This window comes from Monodelphis domestica, chromosome 2 (genome assembly GCF_027887165.1).
Source record: "Monodelphis domestica isolate mMonDom1 chromosome 2, mMonDom1.pri, whole genome shotgun sequence".
Classification (NCBI taxonomy): domain Eukaryota; kingdom Metazoa; phylum Chordata; class Mammalia; order Didelphimorphia; family Didelphidae; genus Monodelphis; species Monodelphis domestica.
Window position 1 is genome coordinate 39,489,420 of NC_077228.1, and position 13,550 is coordinate 39,502,969.

Below are 13,550 nucleotides of genomic sequence, written 5' to 3' on the forward strand. Positions count from 1 at the left end.
CCTAAGATTTGCCTTCACAGGATTCCCTCCATCGACTCCATTCTAACCGATTTTGGCATCTCCAATTTGTTTGCTTTTTGTCCTGAAAAAGGCTCTCTTTTTAGTGGATTCACTACCTTAGGAACCCCAGGAAGTGGGAGAATCGATCTACGCATATAGAGGAGAAAAGGAAAATAACTGCTTCAGTTTCTGAGACGAACACGGAAATCTCAAGGAACGTTTTGTCCCGCCTGCCTATCCAAGGCTACGCTTCTTTCTTACCACGAAGCACTTTGACCTCCACAGTAAGGAGACCCCTATGAGGACTACGTACAGCCCGGCTCCCGCCCCTGCCGCCCTCTCCCGCGGGGGCCGTGTCCTCGCCCCCTCCTCTCCCCCCCCCTCATCCCCTTGAGACCAAGAGCGCTCGCCGTGCGACCGGACAGCGCGCGTGTCGTGCTTCGTTCAGAGCCGTGAGACCTAAAGACAGAACAGGCTCATTTTGCACACTGTCCTCGGGGCCCTGTTCTGAGCCACAGGAGATCTTTAAAAGAAAATCATACTTAAAAACAAAGTTACAAAGTACAATCTATTTAAACTTTAATTTGTGCATTTGTGATAATTAATGACTGCAAAACACTCGAGTTTTTTTAGAATGACATTGTTAAAGGCACGTCTCACTTTAATGAATGCATAGTGTACCATTCTAAAATATCCTAATTTCCTTACAAAGTGCTCTGAGCAGCCACTTACAGATACAGTATAGCAAAATATATTTACAATCTAGAGTTTAAAATTTTAAATCTGACTAAAAATATACTTTAAAAAACTACAGAGAAAATTAGTGCTTTCTTCAGCTTAATTGTGTGAACATACCCTGCCCTCTAATTTTTTTTAGTGATTGACTTCAATTATAAAAAGATTTCTGTACAATGTGTAGTTACAAAAGGCTACTTCAGTGTTTAATGCTAAAAGCCTTTTCCGACACGGCTCTCCGGGCCGATGTGAGAACCAGACGGGGGAAGCGGACTGTACCTCAAAAGTATTTTGCCTCCTAGTTGCGGAACGCTGTTTCGATGAGATCTAGAGCACCCGGCTAAGCCCCTTCTCCTCGGCTCCCTGCCAAGGATGCCGACTGGCACCTCTTTAGTGAGGGAGCGTTTGGCATGCGGAGGAACGACCCAGCACGCCGTGCCTGCTTTCTTTGTTGGCTCTCTTCTTTGCACGGCATTGCAAGCTTTATATCATCATCAATTTGTCAGGGTCAAAGGGCATGTGTGAGCGCGCCGGCGATCCCGGGGCTTACTGCGCTGCGGGGGGGGGAGGGGGGGAGCTGCCGGGGTCTGGACACGCTCAGCAGCATTGTTAGCTCAGTTCTTTGTCGCTCAGGGCTCTGAGCACGCACTCTATGTCAGAGGGGAGTTTGCTTATAGCGATCGTGTGGCTAATGCAGTCGGGGTCAGCCGACAGCTTGCTGTTGCTGAGGTAGGATGATCCTACGTGGCACGTGGTGGAGCCAGGATTATGAGATATATTTTTATTATATATCCTAATTGAGGGAAAAAAAGATCAGTCACAGACAAGGAAAAAGGCTCTAGGCAGGGAGCAACTCTTGGCTGGCAAAGTGACTCTCCTGGAGGAACACTCAGATAACCCCAAACAGGCCCTCCAAAGTGTTATAAGCATATTTGATCAAATTATTTTTTGAGACTTTTGAGGTACAGTTTTTAGTGTTATAATAGGTTTATAAAATATACATACACTGTTTTATCAAAAATATTTATACATTCTGTTACAACATATTGCTTTTTACCCTCAGTAACTGCCAATATAAAATCTGGGTTCTGTGGCCTAAAATGTATACAAATGCACTTCCGGTAAATGCTGGAGTCGGAGGTGTCTGCTGGCCACCGCGGCCGAGTCACGAAGTGGTCCAATTACATGCCAAGCCTAGACGCCGAACAGATTACGCCGTGCACGCAGACGTGTGCGGGGCAGGTCCACGCCGACGGCTGCCCGAATACAGCAGACACGAGGGGAGGCCGCTGGACGCAGGGTGGGCAGCTGCTAGCCAGCTCATCTGTGCACTGATTTTGGAGTCGGGCCTGAAATCCGCGGCGTCTAGGCTTTGGGAATGCGTACAGTAAATACAGTATCTCAATTCAGACTGACCACAAGCACTCCTTGCTAAATAAATGCGGACGTTCTGTTTGTTTCAGCAAAGCTTAACAAACAAAGAACTGTTTGGCAAGTAGCTTTGAGAACTTGTCCATAGGATTATGGAAGCACTTACATGGTTGGTAAAGATAAGGCATTAAAAACATTTTCTCCTAATAAATATAGAAAATTTACAAAAGAAGGCATCAATTCATTCCGTTATTTTCAAACTTAACACCAAAATGTGCACAAGCTGCAAACTACACTTTTGGATAATATTACAGTAATTCCTTAAAAAAAAAATAACAGCCTTTGCCTTATTCAGAGAGTATCTTGTTAAGGTTGAATCTCACTATCATCCCAAGCTTTTATTCTTACAACACAGTGGAATGAAGTAAACTGGTTATCCTCGCTAGATCACAAGCTGCTCTTCCTTCCACTTAAGGCAAGCACACGACAAAGGTATCCGCTGTAGAAGAGGAAGGAAAAAAAGACAACATGGATCCAAGTGTGTCCACCTGTGAAGGATGTTTATATGGCCTGTATTCAGCTTAAACCCCATAAAACTGTTTCCAGTGCACAGAATAAAAATGGAAATACATTGCAAGAGGCCACTCTTCAAGAAAGGTATCAGAATAGTACTTTAAAACAAATCTTCGTGTGATTTTAAAAAACCAGAAGCTACCAGCGGCCCAGAGAGCAAGCGGAGGGCGGCTGCTCGGCGGCAGCGGCCGGTCTTCTCGTGAGCGAGTCCCTCGGCTAGTTTCACAGTGTCTCGTGCTTAACACCAATCGGCGATGTAGTCGAAGTCTCGGAACATTTCTTGCTCCTCTTCGGAAAGTATCCTGGGTTCTCGAGGTGGGGTCAGAATAGGCGCTTCTGAGGTAAATTCATCGTCAAAATTACTCACATCCTCTCGTCCTCGGATGGTCGGAACGAACGGCGGCTTGACTTTCTTGGCCAGCAGAGCGTTCCAGTCGATGAGCTGAGGCACAGAGCAAAGGACACAGACGGGTGAGTTTCTCTGGCGAGTTGCTAAATGACATTCATAGTCCCCTTTGGGTCCTACTTACCCGGAAAAATGGGTGTTTTTTGACATCCTCTGCATCTTTCTCACCGGCTCCCAGGCGCCGTTCTGGATTTCTTCTCAGCAGCTAATATCACAAAAACAAGGTTGTAAAATTAAAACCTGCCTCCGCCGTCCCTGATGAGATTCCCCAAAGCTGCCTTTAGCTCTGCTCCCTTCTCCAGGGTCTTGTCTGACAATTCTGACTGCAGGACCTTTCTTCAGATCTGGCTAAGTGACAGCCATCCACAGGGCTGTCGTCAGGGTTACGGGTCCGAGAGGAAGACACCAGACTGTCTTTCTGCCACAGATGGGCAGCTGACAGCCTCGTCCCTGTCTCTAAGTCAGAAATGCATAAACAATACTTTGGCTTACTTTATTTGAGTCAGAAAACAGCATCCTCCTAACCTACAAAGAGGTGCCGGTCGTGCCTGGCAGGGTACTGTTATGACAGCACTTGGAGCTTAGACCGAAGGGCTGCGAGGATCCTTCCAACCCCCAGAGTTGGTGATTTAGGGCAAGTTGCTTAGTTTAATCTGGACAGGATTCCAAGTTTGGTCCCTTCACCCTCATTTGGCATGGAGAAAAGGTTTCTGGTGCCTTTTAATCACTGTTAGAGTTCTGTTAATCCCAAAGACCGGTGAGAGTATAGATGAAATAGGCATATCCTAAATTTGGTCAGCTATTATTTGTAATGATGGGTGTGTGTGGGGATAGGAGAGTGTAAATAAATTAAATGCTGCAGGAGTTTTCTTCAGACCAAATTAGTTTTAAGAGACTTAATGAATACTGTTTAGTTCTTACCCTTCTCATTATGGAAATGGCTTCTGTAGATAAGAATCGTGGATACCTTACTTCATCATTTACAATACTGTCGAAAACCTCTTCTTCATCATCACCAGGAAAGGGAGACTGGGAGAAAAAAGGGAGAAAAAAAAAGGAACTTTAGGCAAGTTAAAATGAATTAAAGTACTTTAAGTTCTGCCATTTCCTAAGCTTGTCTTCCTTGCTGCCACGTGTGCTGGGGACACACTGAGGTAAGAAAAAGGCTTCTCTGCTGCCAGAAGACATGACATAGAGCTACTAATGTGTAGACACTCAAAGCCCATTTAATCTTATTTTATACATGATTCTAACAAACTTGGCTACCTGCTTTCTAAGTTTACGTAGTTTCAAGAGAGCAGATTTGGGGGCAGCTGCTGCAGCCACATGACAAAAAAGAGATGCCAGGCAGGGCCACGAAACATCAGTCAGAGAAGTCGCAGCTCTTTACCGGATCAGACGGAGGCACAAGAACAAAGATTCGCAGTTTCAGAAAGGCTGCTTTGGTCCAGGATGGGATGTTCTTTTTAAGAATTCAGGGAGAGCCCCACAGTGTGGTGGGCAGAGAAGCTCAGGACAGAGAGAGAGAGAGAGAGACAGAGAGAGAGAGAGAGACAGAGAGAGAGAGAGGGAGGGAGAGAGAGAGAGAGAGAGAGAGAGAGAGAGAGAGAGAGAGAGAGGGAGGGAGAGAGAGAGAGAGAGAGAGAGAGAGAGAGAGAGAGAGAGAGAGAGAGAGAGAGAGAGGGAGAGAGAGAGAGCGAGAGAGACAGAGAGACAGAGAGAGCGAGAGAGCACTGAGACTCGACATTAGGAGAGCACATGCCAGTCTGCCTTGGTAGAGTTCTCACATTAGGAATTCCCTGTGCTCATGGACTAACAGGTTTGTTCTGTTTACACATTCACCCTCCAAAAGAGTGGAGAACTATGCCATTTATTTTAGAAAGATATTCTTCTAAGAGGGTTAATTTAAAAACTTTTAGTGCTCAGAAAGATAAGAACTAAGCAATTCACAGCTATCCTTAAGGATTCCAGACAACACAGTCTGAAGTCCAGAAGCTCAGAACAGGGTCAGGAGTAAGGCCCATCTCAGTAACTCCTTCTGAGGAGAGGGGAGGCCTCACAAAATGTCACATGCCATGTTGAGAAGGCCTCAGGGGAGGCTGGCTACAAGGTGAGGAGGCCCTGGGGGCTGAGATAAGTTCCAGGATGAGATAACATCAAGGAAAAAGATGGGAATACTGGCAGTGTGTCTCCACTTGCTGTCCTGATCTAGTGCTTGTCTTCCTCTCTGGGCACTCCAGCTTAGGAAGGACAATGATAAACCAGATAATGCCCAGAGAGTCCATTTCATGGGCCATTTGTCCCTCATACCTGAAAAGCACAAAGACACAACAATGCTGGGGTCAGGGTACAGGGTGTTCAGTTGCAGCCTGGAAGGTGCCAGCACAAGCTGGACACAAATATCTGGGGCAGATGCCTCTACCTTTGTGCATCTTGTGTTTCTCTCAAGCCACAACAGAGGGTCCTAGCCCAGCACTGGCCACATCTCACAATCAAGATCAAAGTTCTTCAGAGAGACCTTGATAATGTCCTTGTACAACTCCTGCCCTCAGAAGGCCTTGTGCCAAGTTTTCCATAAAACAATCTTTTCAGTAAACGTGTGTTTGACATTTGAACAACATGGCTAGCCCATTGGAATTGCTCTCTGAAGCAGAGATGGAATGCCTGGCAGTATAGCTTGAGAAGAGACCTTGATAGCCAGTACTTCACCTTGCCCAGCAAGCTTCAGAATCTTCTTAGGACAATTCAAATGGAAGTGGTTCTATTTTCTGGCATGGCACTAGTGGACTGTTCAAGTCTCACAGGCATCCAACAATGAGGTCAGCACAACAGCTCAGCTCTGTAGATTCTCATTTTGGTCTGCAGACTAATAACTCTCCTCTACCACGCTTTCTTCCAACCATTTCACATTAAGGGTTGGCTAAGAGATTGGGGATATGTAGACTAGAGAAGACAAGCCTCAGATGAGAGCTGTCTTCAAGTAAAGAGCTGTGGGAGAATCATGTGGGAGAAGAATTAAGACTTTTCCTCTTAGTTTCAGGACAGAAGTTTAGGCTTGATGAGAGGAAAAACTTCCTAATAGTAAGGAAGGTTCAAAAGTGGAATGAGATGCCTCAAGAAGAGGCAGAGGCATCTCCTGCCTCAGGCCTTCAAGTGGAATCCAGATATCTACTTGCTGAATCTCTTTCAGGTATGGGTAAACTAGATAGCTGTCAAAGTCCTTTCCAACTCTTAAGATTCCAAGATTTGGGGCAAGTTGCTTAGTTTAATCAGACAAAACTCCAAGTCTGGCACCTTCATTCCCATTTGACTTGGGGAAAAGAAAGAGATATGGCACATCTTTCCATCTATTGTAAGGAAGCCTAGACAAAATATGTATATGCTAAATTGGTTGGATAGTATTTGAAATAGTGTGTATGTGTATAAGGAAAGCATAAATAAACTGAATGTTGGAAATTCATTTTTAGCAAATAGTTTTAACCTTCATTTTTCATCAGAGCTACAAAAATGTGACTGATTTTTTTAATGACCACTATGAAATAATTTCAGATACTTTTCCTTAACTACCTTCTTCTAGAAGTGTTAATGAGTAACAAAATGGAAAAAAAAAGATAGTGTGAAAGTGAATAGCAAATATCAGTTCACAGGTGATTAAGAGCTAGATGTGTAACTCATGATTTAGAGGCATTTCCTTCCAGTAGTAACTTCCTAGCCTGACCACTATGAGACCCTAGAGTCACTCTGAAACAGCAAGGGAGAAAGAATCAAATGACCATAGCTTCTCCCGCAGTATCTCAGAGGAGACCATATTTGTTAATTACCTCTAGACAGATGAATGAAAATTGAACAAAATGTGATAAAAAAATTATTGGCAATTCCCCCAATTGGTTTTAAGTTTCTAAAACTTTGCAGAGACTAATTAAAGGTCAAAAAGAAGGGCAATGAGAAATATTATTTATAAAAGATTAGAAGAGTTAGAAAAAACAATATTCAGGTTTATAAAAAGATTGTTGAATAAGGCCCACATGAGCCAAATCATTCTGAGGGCATCAAAACCTGGAGAAGGAAAGGAATGGAATAGTAATTTTTAAGTGTCTGCTTTCTGATCCAGAGGCAGTGTTAAGCAATTTTTACAGATGTTACCTAGTTTGATCCTCACAACAACCTTGAGGTAGGTGTTAATATTGTTTCCATTTTACAATTGAGGACAATAGACAGTTGCAAAAAGGAAAGGATCCTTTCATAACAAAACTTTTTTCCATCACTGGTAGTTGAACAATTAAATTTGGCTTCTAACACCATAATTCCTCATATATTGCATGAAGAAAACAAAGTTGGGGAAAGCAAATGGACTGGACCCAAGATAAAAGACACTTCTGTTAGAAATGACAATTTTGAGGGTCTTGAAGGATACTCTAATTTGTAAAAAAAACAAAACAGAACAAAACAGGAGATAGAGGCAAGGAGACAGAATGGCTAGAAGTATAGTTGAGCTTTTTCTATTCTCTTCCACCAACTTCCAAAGAGATCTAGAAAACATACCAAATTGAATCTTCAGCTGGAAGGGGAAAAATCAAAATGAGATATTTTTCTAGTCTAGACTTTCAAAGGAAGACAGACAGAGAGGTCTGTGGACACTGGGGATGGGGTCTATCCAGGAACAGCCTTGTGAAGTATTATAGCACAAGAATAGTATATAAGGATTAAAGGACAAGGAGATTCTAGACCCCAGAGAAGACTGATTTCATACAAGGTGCAGGAAGAGGTGCAGGCAGAAGCTCTGGGACATGGATCCATGGCAAACTAAAAAGGGACCTTGTATCTGGGGCTGTGATCCAGGATGAGCAGTGGTTACAGGTAAGGAAGGAGTACACTCAAAAGTCAGCTGCAGCTTTGTGGCTCTGACCTCAGCAGGATAGCCCAAGAAAGAAAAAAGAAAGCTTGAACTTCTGTCCCTTTGGACCCAGGTAGCTGACTGATAGGGGTTGGATATGGCTGCAGCCCATCAGAACTCCAACCACAGGAAACCTACAGGTGTGTTGGTCAGAGATCAGATTTTGCCCTGGACCAGATCACTTTGGGAAAACTTACAGATTCCCAGCCTGGGCTGTCTCTGAGATATAAGAATAATAAATAATAATCAATACTATAAGAAATCAACATCAGGACCAGCCCAGACATTCACTTGAGAATTGTGTAGAGCCTGGACCTTATATAAAATTTAACACCAGAAAGAGAGCTGGAAGATTAATGAATAAACACTAAAAGAATCCCATCATAAAAAGGAGACAGTGACCCTTGAGACACAAACCTGGAAGGATTTAAAATAATCTATAAGGAAAGCCTCACAGGAAACACAGTATGGGTACAAGTTCAATTAGAATTTCTGAAAGAGATGAAGAGTTAAAAAAAAGTTAAAAAGATTTTTTATAAGTTGGAATGCTAAAGGAAAAAATTTGAAAAAGAAATGAGAGCTGTGAAAGCATGAGAAGGGGAATAGCTTGGTAAAAGAAGTATACCTTACTTAAGAAACAAATGCCCTGAAAACTAAAATGGACCAAACAGAAACTAATGACTATCTCTATAAAATAACAAAAAATATTAAAATAAAATCAAAAGACTGAAAAAACGAAAACATACGCTATCTCATAACAGAAACCACTGACCTGGAATCCAAAGGGGGGGAAATTTTTAAGAATCACTGGATTATCTGAACAACTATGACCAAAAGAAAGAACTTAAGATATCTTTTTTCAAAAACTCTTAAAAGAAAACTGCTCAGATTCTCTTAGAACTGGAGGACAAAGTGGAAAGAATCCACTAGTCACTTTCTCAAAGAAATCTCAAAATGAAAACAAAAAACTCTTTTCTTGGTGTCAAAGAATTGGAAACTGAGAGGATGCCTATCAAGTGTAGAATGGCTGAAACCAATGAAGGTATATGTTGGAATGCTATTGTTTTAAAGGAAATGATGAAGGGGAAGGCTTAAAAAAAAACAAACAAACCTGGGTAGACTCATATTAACTAATGCAGAGTGAAATGAGCAGAATCAGGAGAATAGTTTATAAGACATACATAAAGTAAATATAACTGTAAATACTACTTTGAAGATATAAACAACTTTTGAAAGACTTAGAAACTCTGGTCAACCCAAACCCTAATTCCAGAGGACCTCATGCTATGCGATTTACTTCAAGATAATTATGGATTCGGAATAGAACAGAAGCATTTGGGTGGGGGTGGGGGATTGGGTGGGAGATATGGCTAATAAAATTTTGTTTTGCTTGAATACATATTTGTAACAGGTTTGTTTAACAAGACCTAGTAAATGCCTACTATGTGCTATGCCTTTTGAAAATATTATCTTGTTAGATCCTTAAAACATTCTTGGGAGGTGGGTGCTAATGTTATCCCCATTTTGCAGTTCTAAAAACTGAAGCAAACAGGATAAGTGACTTGCCCAGTGCCACATGGATAGTATCTGAGGCCAGGTTTAAACTTTAAAATTTCCTGACTTCAGGCTCAGCACTCTATCCACTCCTCTGATCTTGGGCTATCCTGCTGAGGTTAGAGCCACAAAGCTGCAGCTGGCTTTTGAGTGTGCTCCTTCCCAATTTGGAAGAGTATACTTGGAAGGGTTAAACTTAAAAAGGAAAAGGCTTTTTTGCTGAGACAGGAACAAAAAGAAAAGAGAATGGAGGATGAAGAGTTTGGAGTAGGGGATGCAGGGCCTCTACATTCTCAATTAAGGAGTCAGTCAAGAAGCATTTATGAAGTAGTTACCATATGCCAGGCACTATGCTAAGAAATGAGGCCTCTCCTCTCCTGGACTTAAATTTCAAACTGATATTCTTATAGTTCTGACCCTGTCACCCATCCGCAATGGCCTTTAGGATGAAATATAGACTTCTCAGCCTGGTAAATTTAAAACTCTCCACAATCTGGGTCCCATTTACGTGTCCCTCATTATTTCTTATTACTTCCCTCCACACATTTTCCACTCTCTCTGAACTGACACATGACTCTAGCTATTCTCCAGAGAAGACCTTCCAATCTCCCCTCTGGGCCTGCTGCCTTTAATTCACTTCCCAGTTCCCCCTTGCACACTCCCTACCTTCTTTCAAAGCACATAAGTGCCACTTCCTACAAAAGGCTTTTCCTCATTTCTTCCTGCCCCTCTACCTGCCCCAGTTACTGGCACCCTCTCCTTCTAAAAATGATCTTCTATATGATTTGTACTATATTTGCTTATCAAAGGAATTGTACAGTATTTACTTGTGTAAACATATCTCCTTGATAGAATGGAAACTCGAGGGCAGGAAATTTAGATTTTCTGACCTTGCACACTGTAGATAATAAATGTTTACTGATCTAAAGTAAGCCCTGGAATGCGAACAGAGACTATAATCACTCAAGAGTTCTATGCTGGCAATTCTTGCTTCTACCTTCCCTGTCCTGACCTCTGCTGACCTCCAACCTCCCTTCTCCAACTACCTTTCAGAAATTCTGCACAGACACCTCTTCCTATTACCACACCAGGCATTGTCCTTCTCCCAGGCCCTCAGTCTTGTGAGTCACCCCGACTCCTTGCTCTCTCACTCACCACCCTCCCTGATCGGGAATGTTCTTCCTCCTCTATTCCCACCAGTGACCCCACCTTGACTACCTTTAAATTCTTCCTTCAAGCCCTTCTTTTACAGTTTTCCCTAACCCTCCCATTAGATGAGGAGTGCCTTGAGAGCAAGGGCTATCTTCTTCCTTTTCCAGAGTCCCTAGGACTTAGTGCAGTGCCTACCACATAGGGGGCAATTAGTAAATATTAACTGATTGACTACTCATACCCACTCCCAAGAAAATGAAGAATGACTACTGCCTGGATAAAAAGTAATAGGCTGGACAGCCCTAGTATTTAATGGTCTATTTATTAGTACATAAGAATGGAGAAATGATTGATTAGGAAGGGAAAGTATGGACTGCATTTCAGAAATTCATCAAATTTTTTAAAACATTATTTTATTTGGTCATTTCCAAAAATTCATCAAATTTTGAAATCATTTCAATCTTTTCCCTGAAACAAAGACCCCCTTCCTTTAATACTGATATATTTACTGATGACCTATATGGTCACGAACTAATATCATTTCCAAAGAATTAAAGATGTGAGTTACTCAAAGGAAAATGGAAGAGTAGGAGAGGTAGGAAGCAGTGGTGTCAAACTCAAAATAGAAATGGGGTCCCAAATTTGTATATAAGGATCCCTGCTGGTCATAGATTAATTTAGAAAACCACATATTAACATTATTTATACTTTATTGCATTTTTATTTGGCCAAATATTTCCCAATTACATTTGAATCTGGTTCTGGCTGTACTCAGGAATGTTGCAGGCCACAATGAGGCCTGAGGGCTGCAGGTTTGACACCTTTGGTATAAAAGATGCAATTAAAGATATTTAAGCCCAGAAAAGGAAGGGCATGAGTCATGTAGTGATAGTAAGGGATAACTGCAGGACAGCCAGCACACTCTACTGGAATACACACAATGTGAGGAGAAATAGGAGATAAGTCTCACATGCTGAGTAAACTATCTGTGGAAGTTATGGGAGATCATTGCCAAGAAACTGTATAGACTGAGAAAGCATAACAAGCTGGCTCTACAATGCTGAAGGGAATCCACATTGATAAGATTACAGACCAAATAAAGTATCTAAGAAAATTATGTTAAATATCAACTTAACACAATAGCATTTCAAAAAAATTTAAAGTCCATTGGAGGCTCAGTGAATGGAGAACTAGGCCTAGAAATAGGAGGTTCTGGGTTCAAATGCAACCTGACACTTCCTGGCTGTGTGACCCTGGACAAGTCATTTAACCTCAATTGCCTAGCTCTCATCCCTCTTCTGCTTTGGAATCAACTTAGTGTTGATTCTAAGACAGAAGGTAAGAGTTTAAAAAAAAAAAAAGGAGCCCATCAGAATCTAGCCATGAGCAACACTTATGACTAGATCTTTAAGGCAGATTCTAGAAAGCAACTCTAGTAGATCTAGGAGCCAACATGCTCTTCAAGGTCTGGGAGGATTAACACAAAGTTAGGTGGTTTTTAAAGAACAGTAATCCAGGCCCACACTAAGTTTCTATACAGTGAAAGCTTTTCCACTTGATTTTGGTGACTGATGCCAAGTGATGGGCACATGGAATCCAGTATAACCTCAGTTACTGCTCTGTGTAGGGGAGAAGCGCAGCATAAAGGTATTACTTGGTTAATTCTTGAAGAACTCCCAAGAAACCCAAAACGCAAAGTTCATCTACCCAACGTTAGAATATACAAGTTATGACATGATAGGGTATTAGGATTCTATAATTTTCCATATTTAGGACACCTTACTCTTAAAAGTGACAAGAATTTCTAGGTATAGATTTGTTCTCTCCACAAAGTTCACTTGAAATGTTAAGAAATACAATTTGCAAAAGACAGAAAAGAACACTTTTGGAGTTTTTTGTTTTAAATGTTGCCTTTTTAATTTGGGGATAGCTAGTGTTAATTTTGGACTTGATTTCTGATGAAGGCTTTTGCACACTGATATGCTCTAGCATATGCTGGGTCTTGCTTTACTCTGGTGTCCCATGCAAAGACAGTAGCAGGCATCAGAAGCATTCTAGAGGCAGCTGTGGTAAACTATGAATAAATATGAAGCCAAGAACCAAGTTTTCCCCTTTTCCTGGGCTGCAGATATCCAGAGTAAGATGGTGTTAAGCATATGAGATGTTGCAAGTCTTCTTTTCTACCTAGGATATGTCACTGACCACTGCTTACCTCTCCAACCAGCATTTCGTATATGAGTACACCAAGCCCCCACCAGTCTACGGCTCTTGTATAAGATGTTTCAGTCAATACTTCTGGAGCCAGAAATTCTGGAGTGCCACAAAATGTGCTTGTTCTGTCCCCAAAGCCCATACCTGAAAAACAGAAAAAACAAATCACTTCTTAGATACCTCATATGCTCTTTCCCCTTCTCTAGAACTAATATGAAAAATAGTTGGCATCTTCCTGAATAAAAAATACATGGGGAGATATAAAACTTGTGTCACTGAGACTTCTCGCAGAACACCCCTGCCTCATCATTTTCTGGAGAGTTGTGAAATGCCCACAGTGGTGATAATAGGTAAATGTGTAATAGTCAACCCAATCTGAATAATTGAGGATAAAATAAATTTAATTCAAAATAATTTGTCATTAAAATTATTTTCTGTTCTCAGTATTCCTTTATACTAATTTCTTCGTTTTAGTGAAGATATCACAACACATATAATATGAACAGCAAACTAGATGGAATGAATTCCTATTAAATAATAAGAGTAAAAATCTAAAATCTAAACAAATTCTGGAAAATCAAATGTTAACCATGGTTACATAGATACATTTGTCACACAATGTAAGAATAACATTTAAGGGGGCAGCTGGGTAGC

General features: G+C 41.5%; 1 protein-coding gene across 2 annotated transcripts in view; it reads right to left on the reverse strand.

Annotated features, from left to right (window-relative positions):
- Positions 1-554: 554 nt before the first annotated feature.
- Positions 555-13,550, reverse strand: part of PKN2 (protein kinase N2) — a 182,003-nt gene continuing 169,007 nt past the window's right edge. For both annotated transcript variants that reach the window (XM_007480369.3, XM_056815383.1), the window contains exons 19-22: positions 12,898-13,040; positions 4,007-4,114; positions 3,210-3,290; positions 555-3,121 (exon numbers count right to left, since the gene is read on the reverse strand). In XM_007480369.3, coding sequence (XP_007480431.1) covers positions 2,918-3,121; positions 3,210-3,290; positions 4,007-4,114; positions 12,898-13,040 — 536 coding nt within the window. In that variant the 3' untranslated portion in view covers positions 555-2,917. The remainder of the gene's footprint in view (positions 3,122-3,209; positions 3,291-4,006; positions 4,115-12,897; positions 13,041-13,550) is intronic.